Source organism: Schistocerca cancellata, chromosome 4 (genome assembly GCF_023864275.1).
Source record: "Schistocerca cancellata isolate TAMUIC-IGC-003103 chromosome 4, iqSchCanc2.1, whole genome shotgun sequence".
Taxonomy (NCBI): Eukaryota; Metazoa; Arthropoda; class Insecta; order Orthoptera; family Acrididae; genus Schistocerca; species Schistocerca cancellata.
The window spans coordinates 349,004,617-349,022,093 of NC_064629.1; the positions used below are offsets into that span (position 1 = coordinate 349,004,617).

The window sequence follows — 17,477 nt, forward strand, 5'->3', positions numbered from 1 at the left end:
GGGTCTTAACTCAAAAACTCATTCCAGCCATGTCCTTTGACTTAACCAATGTACTTTAGAGTAATGTGTAACATATCCAAACTCTTCATTCACTTCCATCAGACACTGTTGTAATTGCTGATGTAGAAAATTTACTATTTACACCACACATTCCATCATGTGTACTGTGCTTGCATATTTAACACAGATTACATCTTCATGTACAGAATAGTGAATCCTGTACAAATTGCCTGTTGATCATTATAATTTTTAGCTTTTGCATTGTCAACAAAATCTCTAAATTATTTCTGCATGGTGTTGTAATGCTGTTTCATAGCAAATTTGCAGTACTTGTCAATTATGCGAATACATAACAGATATTGAGAGTTATCATCTTGCTCCTCTGTGATTCCCATTCATTTTTAGAGGATTATAATTATAGAACACTAGACTGCCTCTTTTTGTGCAAACAGTCACTGTGAACTTCTTTTATACCACAAATAAATAATGAAGCATAAACAATGCTGACACAACTAACCTGCTGAACTGAAGAAAATCATGCTGACCAAAATAAGCCGGGCAAATACTGGAAGAAAGTGTTACATCACACTGCTAAATGTCATGTCGCACTAGACTGACTAGGATTGAGAAAAACCGAGGCCTATTCAGTACTGCCAAGATGAGATGAGCCTCAGACTACACACAGGCAGCACTGTGGCTGATGTACAGAGGTGAGGTCTGATGAGTAGTACACATTTGGAACACGGTTACAGCAACTGCTTGTCATCTAATTGATGTTGGTACGATATTACATGCAGTCATGGAAGTGATGTTGATATAATAGTGTCACTACAACAAGAAATAAAGGTATTGTGAGGTAGTATTTAGTATTGCTACTTTTTTAAAAAGGCTATGTCAGAAAGTTCTTGGTGGCACTCTACACATAATTTTTATGACACTTTTCTGTTTGACAAATATTTCCTCAGAAGGTGATTCCATAATACATATGTGAGTGGAAATAACCAAAATAGGCACACTTTGAGATACAGTACTGATATTTCCAATATTGGATATTATTGTAATGGTGAATGTTGCTGAGCACAACCTTTTTGAGATTTGGAGAATGTGATTCTCTCATCTAAGTCTGTTATCTATTTGAACACTGAAGAGGTGTGAGCATTGTCTTTCCTGGATCTGATGACCTTGGTGTCCAATCACAACACAGTCAACATGGAAATTACTATAATTTGTTTAGATGAAGTTTGTTGCTAGTGAATTTTCTGTTAACTAATAAAGAATATTTGCAAGCAGTGTTGCAGATGTATCCCTTTCATAGCAGGCAGAGTTGGTTTGCAAAGTTGTCAGGAGGTCGGTATTTTTCCCACATTGACTTGCGCAATATTTACTGCAGTTGCCATTGGACACCGTTTCTTAGATTTTCCCAGTCCTCAGTACCCCATTTGGACTTTACCAGTTTAATATCTTTCCTTTTGAAATTTTGGCTGAGCCAGGAGTTTACCTGTGGTATTTGGAGCAGCTTTTAGGGCATTCCCACTTGCCTCAATTACCCTGATTACATCTTGGTTGGGAGGAGCATTTACAGAAACCTTCATCTGATTTTCCCAATGCTTGCTGAAGTAGGGCCTTCATTGCAAGCTGGAGAAGTGCAGTTTTTTCTCCACAAAGGTGCATTTTTTTGGATCATGTGCTTGGTAAAGATGGTCTTGTCCCCACAAATGACCACATCAAAGCCGTTGCGAACCTAGCAGTGCCCAAGACCCTGTAGGAGCTCCAGTCTGTTTTGGGTAAGATTTTTTATTATCCTCAGTATGTTCCCCAGGCCACACACATCTGCCAACCTCTTAACCAGCTTTGCCGGAAGGGCAGTAAGTTTGTCTGGTCTGCAGTTTGTCAACAGGCTTTTCAGTCTATCTAGCAGCATTTGTGCTGTGCTCGCTGTCTGGCTTCCTTCATATCAGGTAAACCTTTAACCCTGACCTGTGATACGTCCCATTATGGCACTGGTGCCATCCTGTTCCACTGGAACCCAGACAGCACTGAACAGCCGATCTCTTACACATCAAAGACGCTTTCTGCTGTGCAGCATAATTATTCACAGGTTGAAAAGACAGCCCTAGCTATTATTTTTGGCATTAAAATGTTTCATGTCTTGTTGTATGAGGCTCTCCTTATCATTAATCACAAGCTATTGGTTTCCTTATTTGCCCTTATTCCAAGCTGCTGGGTGGGACTGCCCAACAGTTGTGGTGGAATTGGCACGACATTACATCTACTGGCCGGCAATCAATCGTGACATCAAACATCTGGTTTGTTCCTGTGAGGATTGTGCACAGAACCAGGCTGCACTGCCATGCTAGTCATCTCTTAGGCCACCAGTTCTGGAGCACCCTTGGGACAGGGTGAATGTCAATTTCACAGGCCCCTTTTTAGGCAGCATGCAGTGTTTGGTGGTCAATGCACTGTCCAATTTCCCATATGTAGCCAAGCTGTCTTCCACATCATAGACTGACATAGTTTGTGCATTGTCAGTTATTTTTGAAAATTGAGGGATCCCCAAGACCCCTGGTACCTGAGAATGGTCAGCAGTTTGTAATTAGTTTCGTGAGGATTTGAGTACTTTTACATTTGCAGTTGTATCTATCATCTGGCTACTGCTCCCCATTTCACCTGACTCTTAACTCGATGGTGGAGTGCTTCAAGCACACATTTAAGACCCAAATGAAGAACTCCTTGTCTGCCACTTCCTATGATGATGCATTATTGAGCTTTCTGGCTACATACTGGACGAAACTGGTCAGTGCGTGCAGTCTCAACCCAAGGAGCACCACGAACTGCCACATTTTCCTCCCAGGTCTGCCTGCTGGATCAGTCCTTTGGCTGGCAGGAGGAGTGAAGAGAGTTTGCACGGTGTTGTTGTGAGCAACAAAGGTTATTAGTTGTTTATGGTGGATGCTTGTAGGGAGTGGCCGATGTGTCATGCAAGTTAGCTATGCTCGAATCCTGTTGGGTCATAACTGCCACTGTCTATTGGTCTACTGGGTACCAGTTGGGTCACAATGTTGTATCAGGTGAGGGGTCTCACGTGTAGTGATATGTTCGCTTGTTGCCAACCCTATACTGTGCTCCATTGTCCTGTCAGTTGTGACAGTGGCCCCCAATGAAGCTTACACCTGTGCTTCTGCTCTGGAGACCATGGATTGTGATCCACCCTACTCCTCCTCCTCCTCCTCAGCCAAGTACCCACCTGTCTGATGGAGGAGGCATCACCTCTACTGCCGCCAGTGGACCCCACATTGCTGCAGCATCCATGCCCTTCTTCTGGAGCCACTGGCGCCACCATTGTCTCCTTTTTAGATTAGATTAAATTTACTTTCATTCCAGTTGATCCATAGTGTGGAGGTCCTCCAGGATGTAGAACATGTCAGAAAAACAATAATACATGACAACTATTTACAACTAAAACAAATAAGCTAATGTATCTTCCACAGGTCCCAAGTGGAATGATTGTCTTTTTTTTAAAAGGAACACTATAATAAAGGATCCTTTTACAACACTCATTTACTAAGATCGCATTAATGCACTGAATTTAAAATTTAAAAAAAAACTGTTTTTTATTTATAAGGTAATAAACATATGATATTGATTTACAATGAACATGTTAGTGCTCTGAATTGGTGCAGACGTTACACACACACACACACACACACACACACACACACACACACACACACACACGCAATATCTGTTGGTTCTGCTGAGAAATTCGTCAATGGAGTAGAAGGAGTTGACCACCAAAAATCCTTTAGGCTTCTATTAAACTGAATATCATTGGTTGTTAAGCTTTTTATGGCTGTTGGCAAGTTATTAAAAATGTGTGTTCCTGAACAATGCACACCTTTTTGTACAAGAGTAAGTGACTTTAAATCCCTGTGAAGATTATTCTTATTTCTAGTACTGATTGCATGGACTGAGCTGTTGGTTTGAAAAAAAAAGTGATATATTTTAATGACAATTTTCATTTAGGAATAAATATATTGAGATGCAGTAGTTAGTATCCCTAGTTCCCTGAACAGGCCTCTGCAGGATGTTCTTGAGTTCACACGACATATAACTCTTATTAGATGTTTTTGTGCCCAGAAAACTTGACCTTGGCTTAATGAATTACCCCAAAAAATAATCCCATATGACATTGTGAAGTGAAAGTAAGTGTAGTATGCCAGCTTTTTCATTTTTATATCCCCTATGTCTGACAGAGTTTGCATTGCAAATAGATATTTGTTTAGATGCTTCAGCAGTTCTGTGGTGTGCTCCTCCCAGTTGAATTTATTATCAAGCTGTAATCCCAAGAATTTAACACTGTCCACTTCTTCTATCTGCTTGTCATCATATGTTAGGCATATACTCGTGGGACACCCCTTAAAAGTTCTGAACTGCATGTAGTGTGTTTTTTCAAAGTTTATTGACAAAGAATTGGCAAGGAACCAGTGATTAATAGCCCGCATCTCGTGGTCGTGCGGTAGCGATCTCGCTTCCCACGCCCGGGTTCCCGGGTTCGATTCCCGGCGGGGTCAGGGATTTTCTCTGCCTCGTGATGGCTGGGTGTTGTGTGCTGTCCTTAGGTTAGTTAGGTTTATGTAGTTCGAAGTTCTAGGGGACTGATGACCACAGCTGTTAAGTCCCATAGTGCTCAGAGCCATTTGAACCAGTGATTAATGTCCATAAATATTTTATTAGCTGATCTTTCTAAGACTACACTTGATTTGCTATTTAGTGCAATGTTTGTGTCATCACCAGACAAAACAAACTTGGCATCTGGTAATGTTACTGATGAAAGGTCATTGATATACACAAGAAAAGTAAGGGCACTAATATAGAACCTTGTGGGACCCTCCATGTAATTAGTTCCCAGTTGGATGATGCCTGATAACTTAATACATGTATCTTTCCTAATAACACCCTTTGTTTCCTGCCAGAGATACAAGATTTGAACTATTTTGCAGCATTTCCGGTTACATCATACTATTCTAATTTACTTAAAAGGATATTGTGATTTACACAGTCAAATGCCTTTGACAGATTACAAAATATACCAGTGGCCTGAAATTTTTGTCTAATGAATTAAGTACATTTTCACTGTAAGTGTAGATAGCCTACTCAAAATCAGAACCCTTTAGAAATCCGAACTGCGACTTTGACAGTATGTTATTTGTGATAAGATGGTTATAAAGCCCATTGTACATTACCTTTTCTAAAATTTTTGAGAATGCTGGCGAAACTGACACTATTTCTTTATCCCCCTTCTTAAACAGTGGCTTAACTTCAGCATATTTCAACTATTAAGGAACTATTCCACTGATAAAAGGCCTGGTTACGTAGATAGCTTAATATGTTGCTTAACTCAGAATCACGTTCTTTAATTAACTCTGTTGATATTTCATCATACCCACTAGATGTTTTTGATTTTAAAGATTTTATTATGGACATTACTTCTGCTGGGGTAGTGAGGGTGAAATTCATATTATGGAAGTTACTTGAAATATCTGGTGTGAAGTATCCCACGGCAGCATCTACAGAACCTGACAACCCCATCTTTCTAGTAAGTTATAAAATGTTTGTTAAAAAGTTCTGCAATGCTATACACATCTGTCACCAATGTATCATTTACTCTTAATACTGATTGCCCCTCTTCATATCTGGTTCTACCAGTCTCCTCCTTCACTATATCCCATATTGTCTTTATTTTGTTATCAGATATGACTATCTTTTCTTTGTAATATATTTGCTTTGATGTCCGTGTTACAGTATTTAATATTTTGCAGTATTTCTTGTAATGTGCTATAGCATCAACATCAGAACTGTTTCGGATTGACAGGTACAGTTTTCTTTTTGCTTTCCAATATACCTCCATTCCTTGAGTAATCCATGGCATCTTTGTAGACTTTGATCTAACATTGGTTAGTTTTGGGGGAAAACTGTTCAAATAAGGTAAGCACTTTATTAGCAAAAATGTTATATTTTTCATTCATGCCATGATCACTGTAAACATCACTGCAGTGAATGTCTCTGAGGAGCATCCTTAATTCATTTTTGGCTAATTGGTCTAATTAGTTACCCTCTTGAGTTCAGATTTAACAGATTTTATATCCTGTTCAGTATTAAGATTTAACAGAAGGAACTGCATGTCATGGGCTGAAAGGTGTGACGAAACAAGCTGGGATATTTTTAATTTCCCTCTTGTTTTGACGTCTGCCTCCTTAAATTTGTTTTGTTACTTTTAACTATTTACTATTAGCATACATGAGTATAATCTGCATTTTCGTGTAAGAGAAAGGTTGGCCCTCAGTTTTAAAGAATATAACATCAGATCTAATTTTGTGCTTAGTTTTATGTATGTAAGTGATTTTCTAAGTTATTTCAGCTATTCCTAGTTAGTATCTTTTTTTATAGGGTGGAATCAGTAATTGTTTTGTAACGTAAATTATACTGTTGATGTATAAACAAATATAAGTTCTGTACTCGTTATAAACTTTTGTAATATGAAATATTAGTAATCTTAAAGTATTTATTTGGCTCTATTCAAAAACATGTTATCAAAAACAGACCTTAATTAATTCCAAAGTAATTAACAGTTTGCATAACAATATTTGTTAATTTCATGATTTAAGCAAATAATTCAGCTTAACTCTTGTAGAAGGTAAACTGTTAAAAAGACGGAATCTTTCAATGTATTCAGTTAATATAATAAGAAGCGGAGCTGAAATGGAAGAGGCGTGTGGGATATATTTATGATAATAGTTGATTTTTCCCAGCACACTCTGTAGCTGCTTCAAATTCTGCAGCGAAGGCAAGTCTTGTATGGCACGGAGGTGCTCGGGACTGGGATGTATGCCTTGGGTTGCCTTGGGCAACACACATTTGTCCTTCCGCAAGCGAAGACCATTTTGTCGTAAGACCTGAAATAATGTTCTGAGATTGGGTAAATGTTCTTCTTCCGTCTTTCCGGAGATCACAATATCGTCCAGATAGTTTGCTGCAGTATTGACCAATGCACAAACAGTTTTTAGATATTGCTGAAACAATGCAGGGGCGGATGCACCCCCGAATGGCAGTCGTTTGAATCGATACAAACCAAGATGCGTGTTAACCACCAAAATGTGCTGGGATTCTTCATCCACCGGTATTTGCAAGTATGCATCTGCTAGGTCCAACTTCGAAAAATATTTACCCAGGCACAGTTTGTCAAAAAGATCTTCCGCGCAGGGTAAAGGAAAAGTTGCAGTCACTAGTTGTGGATTCACTGTTGCCTTGAAGTCCACACAAAGTCTCAATTTTCCAGAAGGTTTTTGCAAATTACTGAGGGTGATGCCCAGAGAGAAGCCTGCACACGTTCAATTACACCTTGTGATTCCAACTCGTGTAATGTTTTTGCGACCTCATCACACAATGTGTGGGGAACATTGCGCGCTCTGAAAAATTTTGGTTGCGCATTTACTTTGAGTTCCAAATGTGCTTTATAGTTCTTAGCGCAACGGAGGCCCGGTGCAGAAATGTCTGCAAATTCTTCACAGAGACGAGAAACACTGTCTGAACATACAGTCTGGTTCACTGATAGGACCTGATTTATTATAGACAAGTTAAACAACTGAAATAAATCGAAACCAAACAAGTTCACTGCAAAAGAAGAATTAAGGACATAAAATGACACAAGTTTTGTTTGTCCCTTGTATGTTGCAAGTAGGCTGCACTGTCCTAACACAAGGATCTCTTGACCTAAATAGGTTCTTAACACTTGCGGTATGCAACGGAGGTGTGCCCAGCAGTTTGTAAGTGTCTTGATTGATCAGTGATACTTCAGCCCCGGTATCGAGCTGGAACGGTATCACTTTACCGTTAATGTCCAAGTCCACAAGAAGTTAATTATCCTACTGACGACAAGAGCGACTGTCTCGTGCAGCGTGAACTGACACTGGTACAAAATCACTTGCTACTTGACGGGAGTTCCTGCGATGTCGATGCACACTGTTTGTGGGATGAACACAGTCACTGTTAGAGAGAGTGGCACTGGGCGGAGTGGCATGAACTATATGAATTTCCATGGGCGAAGTTTCGCGAGCCTGAGTATCCTTGGTTCGATTCTGATTCCGGTGTGAAGCAAAGGGCCTGGAATGGTTTTGAGCTTCTGATCTGAGCTTTTTCTGGCAAACACTTTGAACATGTCCTTTTTTATTACAGTAAAAGCAAATAGCTTGGCGTGACGGGCAATTCTCACGCGAATGTCTAGTAGCACACCGCGGGCGTGATTTTAGCACTGCATTTGCTTGCCGGCGCAGTACACGTGGCTGAGAGCCAGGCGGCTTTGGCGCGGCCGTGCGCTAGGGCTGTTTACTGTTCCGTGCAGCTCGCCCGGCGGGCTGGTTAACCTGACACACGGGTGGCAAAGTTGCAAATGATTCCTGAGCAAAGTCAAGTGTGTCCTGCCGATCCATTATGTCCATCACTTGTTGAAGGGAGGGATTGACTAGTTTCAAAATCTGTTCCCTTATACGAACATAAGAAACGTTCTGTGCAATTGCATCATGCACCATAGTATCTGAATAATGGAGTCCACATTGACACTCAAAAGCACAATCCCTAGTAAGGCCTTGCAAGGTTGCAACCCACTCCCAATTAGTCTGACCTGCCATACGTTTTGTACGAAAGAAGGTATACCTTTTCGCAACTACATTGACTGATTCTTTGAAATATGCATCTAATGCAGACAAAATTTCGTCATAGGACAGAGTTGCTACGTCGCGTCGGAAAAATAATTTTACTATCACACGGTATGTGTGCACCCCCAATGGAGGACAATAAAAAAGACTGTCGCTCGTTGCCTTGAATTCTGTACGCGGCGAAATGGAATCCAAATTGGTGTGACCACTCCGTCCAGCTTTCCAGTGCAGCATCAAAAGGACGAAAAGTTGGTGCAACTGCGTGTTGTTGCTGCATTAGCGGTGGAGTCGCGGCTGCCGCATCGTTTTGCATTGCACGTTGACCCTGGACGAGCTGTCCAAGGGCATCCTGTAAGGCCTGCGTTTGCTGATTCTGTAAGCGATAAAATTCGGACAGTGCATCTGGAGATGGTGGCGAAGCCATTACAGAACGCGGGTTGGCCTCGTCGCCAAATGTTGTGGATTGGCAAGAGAGCCAACCCGGTATACTAGAGGAAGCCGAAAGGCACGCGTTTTAGCTCATGCAGGCTGGCGTGAGGTCTGGAACAGGACAAGGAAATTAGACTTTAGAAAAAACTGACGTAGCAGGTGGAATACTTAACTTTAATCCATAAATGGTGAACGTCGCTCTTGACGGTACATGTTTTACAGCATCAATAGTAACTGGTAATGGCGCCTGGCTAGGTCGTAGCAAATGACGTAGCTGAAGGCTATGCTAACTATCGTCTCGGCAAATGAGAGCATATTTTGTCAGTGAACCATCGCTAGCGAAGTCGGTTGTAGCACTGGGGCGAGTGCTAGGATGTCTCTCTAGACCTGCCGTGTGGCGGCGCTCAGTCTGCAATCACTGATAGTGGCAACACATGGGTCCGACATATACTAACGGACCGTGGCCGATTTAAAGGCTACCACCTAACAAGTGTGGTGTCTGGCGGTGACACCACAAAGACTATTTTATCATTGTCCCTGCAGAATTCTTCCCTATCTGCTCTCTTCAGTCTTTTTTCTTCTGTCAGGTGAACTGGTTTCACTCTGTTTTTTGTTATGGTTCCTGTTCCTTCCAGCCCTAGGTCAAGTAACTGTTGCAATAATGGCAAAGCTGTAAAATATCTGTCAAAATATAGTCTTGCACCTTGAGGTAATGTTTGAGCAAGGCGAAGTATTACAGATGGCCCAAGACCAAGGCTAACATCTGGCAGAGGAGTTTATTTACCTTGATAAAATTCAAAATCAAGTACTAAACCTTTCGTTGTTGCCAAAACAAAGTTTTTAATTCCCAAAGGGCGCGGTTTGTTTGGAACATACTGAGACAATGTGCAGCGTCCAGTAAATGGTACCATTTGCTCATCAGTGGAATAATCATTTTCAGAGTGGTGTGGAAGTCTCAAACAAGCACTGCGTACAATGTTAATTGCAGGTTGTACTTTCCACAATCTATTAGTTTCTGAGTCACATGGAATGTTGTTAGTGTCCACAACATGCAGTGCTGTTCTGAGAGTGAAGAACTTGTCTCTAGGCATACAATCTGGAATAGTTGGCATACGCAATGACTTCTGCCAGTACACATGTGTATGAGGATATCTAATGCATCCCATAAGTACATGCATGCCATACAGGCGTTTTTATCTCTTGAGGATTTGTATGAAGCAACTTCCGTTTCTTCAAAAAGTAGTAACTGTTAGTGCAGTCAGATGCTAACTGAAAAAAATTTGGGTAGTACTCACTGAAATTGCTCATTGGAGTTATAGTTTCCTGTCCTACCTCACTCTCTGAGTGTACAAAAATTTTGGAGGTGAATGGTCTTTTTCTCCAAGTGGACAAACGATGATGTGTTTCCACTGTTTTTTTAGAATTCTTTCTACTGTGTTGACTGGGAAAATTGTCCTGAACTTCTGGAGCAACTGGTTGTATTGTTGCAGAAGCATTGTTACAATTTTCCTCGTTGACAGAAGATTCAGAGCTTTCTCCAAGTCTAGGTTTGATTGTTGGAAGAGTCGCAGTTGTATCTAGCAATTCGTCATCACTACTGAAGACTTCCACTTCAGAGTCATCTAAAATGTCTAGAATTTCCTCATCAGTAAGCCCTAAATTGAAACAAACAAATGAACTGTGAAAATAATGCTTAAATACAACAGTAAAATGACTTGCCTTTTCCGTAATCTGTTCCGAATCGTAACCACAAACATCGACCGAAAACGACCATATGCCGGTAAAATAGCCCCAACACGCACAATTGTGCGTGTGGATGTTACACTCATTGTAGCTATGAAAGTATTCAAATAATTGTGGCAGACATAATTTTATTTACTTCTGTACCTTTCGGAATCTCAAACACATTTTTCCAAATGTCAAAACACAATAAATAAAGCACAATAAACATTTACCTCGACAGACATGCTTCCGACCTGCCATCTTGAAAATTACCAAAGATTAAGACACAATATCTCGCGTCTATAATGAGATATTGATATAAATCGAGTTATATACGAAACAGCAATTCCTGCATACTCGTGTGACTTGGAACTCAGCTGCATAGTGGAATAAAATGATGCTGCAACGCAAATAAACCGCACCCACACAATTGTGTGTATCAGGTCCGAAAGGGTTACAGAGGGAATTAAGTTGAATGAAAGTATCACTAACTCAGATAAGTTCTTATTGGGAGAGTCTTCAGGGAAATACATGTTGAAGTCACCAGCAACGACTATTTCTTTGTTTTTGTTGCCAAATGGGCCAGTACAGCTTCAATGAGCTTTATAAACAGATTAAAGTTACCTGCAGGTGCTCAATATACTCTTAATATTATGAAAGATTTTTATCAAATTCTACTTCTGTTGCACATGTTTCCATATGCTATTCTAGTCCAAAATTTATGAGTGTCTTTGTTGTTAAATTTATGACAGTTCCTGATGAATGTGGCAACTTCTCCTTTCTCTACTTCTGCTCTACAAAAGTGAGATGCTAACCTAAATCCTGTAACACTTAAAAGTTCTATACCAGTGGTGACATGATGTTCAGAGGGGCAGATTATGTTAGCTTGGTTTGAGGACCCTGATTCAGCTTTGCAGATAATTAATTCATTAATTTTATTTCTCAGTCCTCGAATATTTTGATGCAATAAAGATAGCTGACTTTTCATATTGACTGAGTTAAAATGGGGTAGAGCTGAAATTGCTGCTGATTGTTGAAAATTCTTAACCAACAGCTGTTTATGCTGATGTAATAAGCTATAATTATGTTTTTTGGTTTCTCAATCCTAACCTGTCTTAAAACTTGGTTTCTTTCTTTTGTCACAACCCTAAAAAATGGTGTTTTCTGAACCCTATAACCACTGGTATTTTATCACTCATGACAGTGCCTCCTCCCTTTAACTTTCCTGCTATTTTCCCCAGCCACTTTACCCTTCCCCTTCCTGTTGAGGTGAAGGCCATGCCTAGTATAATCCCACCTATTGAGAGTCAACAGGAACCACACCAATGTGTGACCCTGCACCTGACATAAGCAGCCGATCCAACTCCAAATTAACTCTCCTGAGAGAAGAGTTCAAATGAGGTTGGTCATGGCAGCCAAGAACAGATAAAAACTCAACACTACTATGCTTCGATGCTGATGCACTCTTTGCCAGGTCACACTCTATACTGTACCCACGATCTCTGTCAATACTAATACCAGGCCCACCCACTATAACCATGGTGTCTTCCTGAGTGAAATCTTTGCAAAGTGATTCTAAATCATCTGTCACCTGCTCCAGACCAGCACTAGGGTTAAAAAAAATTGGTGACCTGGTATTCTGATCCTAGTTAATTGTGTGAAAGTTGGCCAACACCTCTTCCACGGGAACTACCTAACAAGAACACTTTCTTTCTCTTTACTGATTTCCCTATATTCTTACTTTTCAATTTGCTGCTGAAAGTTGGTTGTGCCCTGTCTACACCTGCAACTGCTTGAGGCTCACCAGCTTCTAACTGAAGCAACAGGTCAAATCTATTTTCCACATTCACCACGAAGCTGTCAGACAAAGTTCAGGGCCTCTTCCTCTTGTTGCCTATTGCCACTTCCGACCTCTGTTTATCCTTCTCCCTCCTTAACCTGTCAAGATCTCCCCTGGCTTTGTCTAACTCAGCCTGAAGGGTGGAAATTTTCACCTCCTGTTCTAGTATCTTCCTATCTCTGCTACATATCCTACAAAAACACTGATGAGTCTCATTTACTTCCCCTCCTCCCAAGCCACTACAATCACGCACATGGAAAAAACTACAGCAGTCGTCACACCAAAGCCCCAACCTAACAATTCTATGGCACGTCAAACACTTTTCACTCATGATAAACATAATAATTTATTAAGAATAAGTCAGTTAAATTACAGATAAACATGAGAATATGATTCCACAAATTTGGCCTATACGCAAATTGTATGTAAACAAAAACAATAGTGCAAAGTTTCTGAAACAACAACTTAAACTTCACACTACTTTTTGGAAATGTGACTTAAATAATGAAGAGGTACACTACAGTTAAATTGCTAGAGAGAGCAAAGAACAATTAAATGAAATTCTGTAGATTTACTGCGGCAAAATGTAAACTGATAATACAACTATAACCCAACTGTATGATCTTTTCACATTTTCTGCTATATTACATAAAGAAAATTGAAAACTTTAATGGTGTGCTTAAAAAGCACTCTAATACACATATTTACCATGTAATCAGTACTAAAATAAATGTTGTTATAATCTAAAATGACTTATCTTCACAAGAACACCAAAACTTGCCCGCTCGCCTAGCTGCATGGCTGCCAACCTTTAGTGGTTGGTTCAGGTTTTAGTATCCCCACCAGCAGACATCATGATGGAGGTAGATAATCTGGCATGGTTAGTGCAGCGGGATAATCTGGAAACCTGCCATGGAGGTCGCACATGACGCATAATATGGGCGGAACCAATGGCAGAAATGTTTACTGGCGGGCAGCAGAAGACCAAGTGGTCTAGTGCCTACTTGGATTTCAACCATTACAGACTTGATGTAGTGTATGGTGCCATGTATTGTGCCAAGGGTGTAGCTATTAGCCACCCACATCAGTTGTGTGCTGAGTTATGCCCATGATCTTTTCAGCACCGTTCAGACACTGTGCTTCCTGTAGATCGACTTGCGTAATGATTTTGTTTCCCTCTCACAGAGTTCTGTTCCCCAGCTGTTACTGAGCCATTGTTGGTCCATGTAACATCCATGCTGAATGTGTACTGATGTGACAATGTCATGCCTGTGAAGATACCACATTGTTCTTACTGCCCTGTTAACACATGAAAATTGAATTAAATCATACCTTTCGGGAATGTGAAGAACAATGGGTATCTTTCAGTAAGTGTTGAGGCTTTCTTAAGGCATTAACAATATTCAAAGCTTAATTATGTGAAACATAATTTTTAGCAACACAGATCACAATATGCTCATCTTTCATTGTGTTAGGAGAAATATCACTTTTTGTAAATAAGAATTGATTCATGCAAGCACCAGGTTTCACACAACCTAATGCATTTACATTATTATTGACATTCCTAATTTATTGTTCTATACTTCAAAGGTATTCTTCAGTGCTGAATTACTGTCATTTTTGTTTTTGAATGACAGTTTTGAATGGTGTGGATCCATGGTATACATAGTAATTATTATGTTTGGTTTAATCTGGTGCTTATTTTGATTTGTTGACATAGTTCTTTGCAGTACAACACCAGTGTGAAAATATATTGGTGTAGGCTACCTATGTGAAAATTTGTCTTACTTGTATCTCTTTTGGATGTGATGGTATTTGTGAAGTTATTATAGGGCACTTCACGATTTTCTGTCACACTTAATGTATAACTCGACTCATTCTACAGCACTGAGCACTGATAACCTCAGCATTGAGCACTCATAAGCTCCTCCAACATCACTGAAGGCTCTCTTTCAAAATTGGGTTTTTGGAACACTATGTGTGAATGAATGAATTTATGTGTCACCTTAGAGGAATTTTTGCTACTTGAATACTTATTTTATCAGCCGGAATGCTGTCACTTTCACTTTGAGAGATCTGCTCAGATGGAACTGTAGCTCACTAACATATGGAATAATAATATTGGGGAACACTGGAGAATAAAATTCAGCCTCTTTATAACTCGCAATCAGATCCACATTGTTAACTTGAAACATACCTCGTGTTTGATCATTAGTCGTTTATAACACACTGGATCATTTGTAATTAATCCAATAAAAGTTTAAGATTTCTCTTTTTTATTTCATGTTATTTGCCCAGTACTGTATTTTTATATGTGTGCCATTTTATTCTAGATTGTTGTTTCTGGAATTGCATATGCAAAAGTTAAATGTTTTACTTATTCTCTTCTCCTCTTGTTATCTCCCTACAGGAATATCATGAAAGCATTAGCAGCCGAGGGATGTACTGGTACAAGAACATCGCACTCAACATTGCCAACTATATAAGGAGTATTCCAATGGGAGACACCATTTACATTTTGCTCCGACTGATATGTTTTGAACTTTTACATGATCCAAGTATGAGTGATGTTTTGGCTGAAAGTATTTGGAGCTACCTGCCACACCCAGACATACCAATAACAGGTCAGTTATAGTATTTTTCAATGGATTGTATCTGGTTCTTATCAAGCTCCAATGCTGAACATATACAAAATGAACTGAATTAAGGAGTATATTCAGAATACTCCCCATGTTTTAAATGAAAAATTGGAATTAAATGGTTAGGCAACTAGCATGTGTCACAGATTTAAAAACCTTATGTATGATGTCTACACCCATGAGGACAGTGTAATGTTGGGCTTAAAAGGCAAATGCTGAATGTTTTTGGTGGATGGAACAGAAAGGTTCTCTAGATTGTCAAACAACCTCTGGGTCGGTTAGTTAGGTAGTTATATATTCCATGCATCATTTGAATGATTATTTTATTGAAATGATGTGGAATGCATCAGTTGACAGGATGTGTATACATGATTGGTGTTAACATTAATAAACACATTATTTTGAATCATACTCATCCAGCTATACTTCCTGTTGCTATTGCTATTATTAGTATTAAGGAACTGTCAAGGAGAAATTATTTTAAATTACATTTAAAACTTGCTCTACTACCTGGCAGACATATTATGTTATTGGACAAATGATCAAAACTTTTAGTTGTTGCATACTGAACTCCTTTCTGAGCCACTGACAGTTTTAACAGTGGGTAATTAATATCATTTTTCCATCTAGTGTTGTAGATGTGGACATCGCGGTTCTTCTAAAATTGTAATTGATTATTTATGATGAATTTCATTAGTGAATATGTGTATTGTGACAGTGCAATTAAAATTCCTAGCTTCTTGAAGAGGCACATCCATGACATCCATGGGTGAAAATGACATATTATTCTTACGGCTCACTTTTGTGCAATCAATATTTTCTTTCTAAGTGATGAGTTACCACATTATTGAGTGGAAATTGCAAGACTTATCAGGAGGTTGATATGTTTGTTTCCAAGATTAGCAACATTACAAAGAGAAAAAGTTGTGAAGCTGAATTTCGGGAGAAGCTCAGTAATATGCTTCTTCCAGTTCAAGTTTTCATCAGTCTGTACATCCAAAAATCTGGAGCATTGTACTCTGACTCATGCTCATGTGCTACATCTGTTGTTGGTATTACTACTTCTGTACACACACCTGTACCTCTAATACCTAGTAGCACATCCTCTTGCATTGACGCAAGCCTGTATTTGTAGTGGCATACTATCCACAAGTTTATCAAGGCACTGTTGGTCCATATTGTCCCACTCCTCAACAGCGATTTGGCATAGATCCCTCAGATGGTTGGTGGATCATGTCGTCCATAAACAGATATTTTCAATCTATCCCAGGTAAGGTTCATATCAGGAGAACTTGCTGGCCACTTTAGTCGAGCAATGTCATTATCCTGAAGGAAGTAATTCACAAGATGTGCATGATTGGGGCACGAATTGTCATCCATGAAGATGAATGCCTCACCAATATGCTGCCGATATGGTTGCACTGTTGGTCGTTATAAGGCATTCATGTTTCGTACAGCCAATACAGCGCCTTCCATGACCACCAGCGGTGTACATCGCCCCCACATAATGCCACCCCAAAACATCAGGGAACCTCCACCTTGCTGCAATCGCTGGACAGTGTGTCTAAGGCGTTCAGCCTGACCGAGTTGCCTCCAAACACATCTCCGACGATTGTGTGGTCGAAGGCATATGCAACACTCGTCAGTGAAGAGAATGTGATGCTAATCCTGAGGAGTCCATTCGGCATGTTGTTGGGCCCATCTGTACTACACTGCATGGTGTTGTGATTGCGAAGATAGGCCTCACAATGGACAATGTGAGTGAAGTTGTGCATCATGCAGTCTATTGCACACAGTTTGAGTCATAACCTGACGTTCAACTTGGTGGTGTTGCTGTCAGGGTTCCCTCAAGGCATAATCCATAGGTAGCAGTCATCCACTGCAGTAGTAGCCCTTGGGTAACCTGAGCGAGCCATGTCATCGACAATTCCTGTCTCTCTGTATCTCCTCCATGTTCAAGCAACATTGCTTTGGTTCACTCCGAGATGCCTGGACACTTCCTTTGTTGAGAGCCATTCCTGGCACAAAGTAACAATGAGGATGCAATCAAACTGCAGTATTGACTGTCTAGGCATGGTTGAACAACAGACAACACGAGCCATGCATCTCCTTCCTGGTGGAATTACTGGAACTGAC

The 17,477-nt window shown here is 40.0% G+C and overlaps 1 protein-coding gene across 2 annotated transcripts in view; it reads left to right on the plus strand.

Annotated features, from left to right (window-relative positions):
* The window catches only part of LOC126184610 (constitutive coactivator of peroxisome proliferator-activated receptor gamma-like), a 521,164-nt gene that overhangs the window by 123,353 nt on the left and 380,334 nt on the right, over positions 1–17,477 (plus strand). For both annotated transcript variants that reach the window (XM_049927063.1, XM_049927064.1), the window contains one exon: positions 15,113–15,326. In XM_049927063.1, coding sequence (XP_049783020.1) covers positions 15,113–15,326 — 214 coding nt within the window. The remainder of the gene's footprint in view (positions 1–15,112; positions 15,327–17,477) is intronic.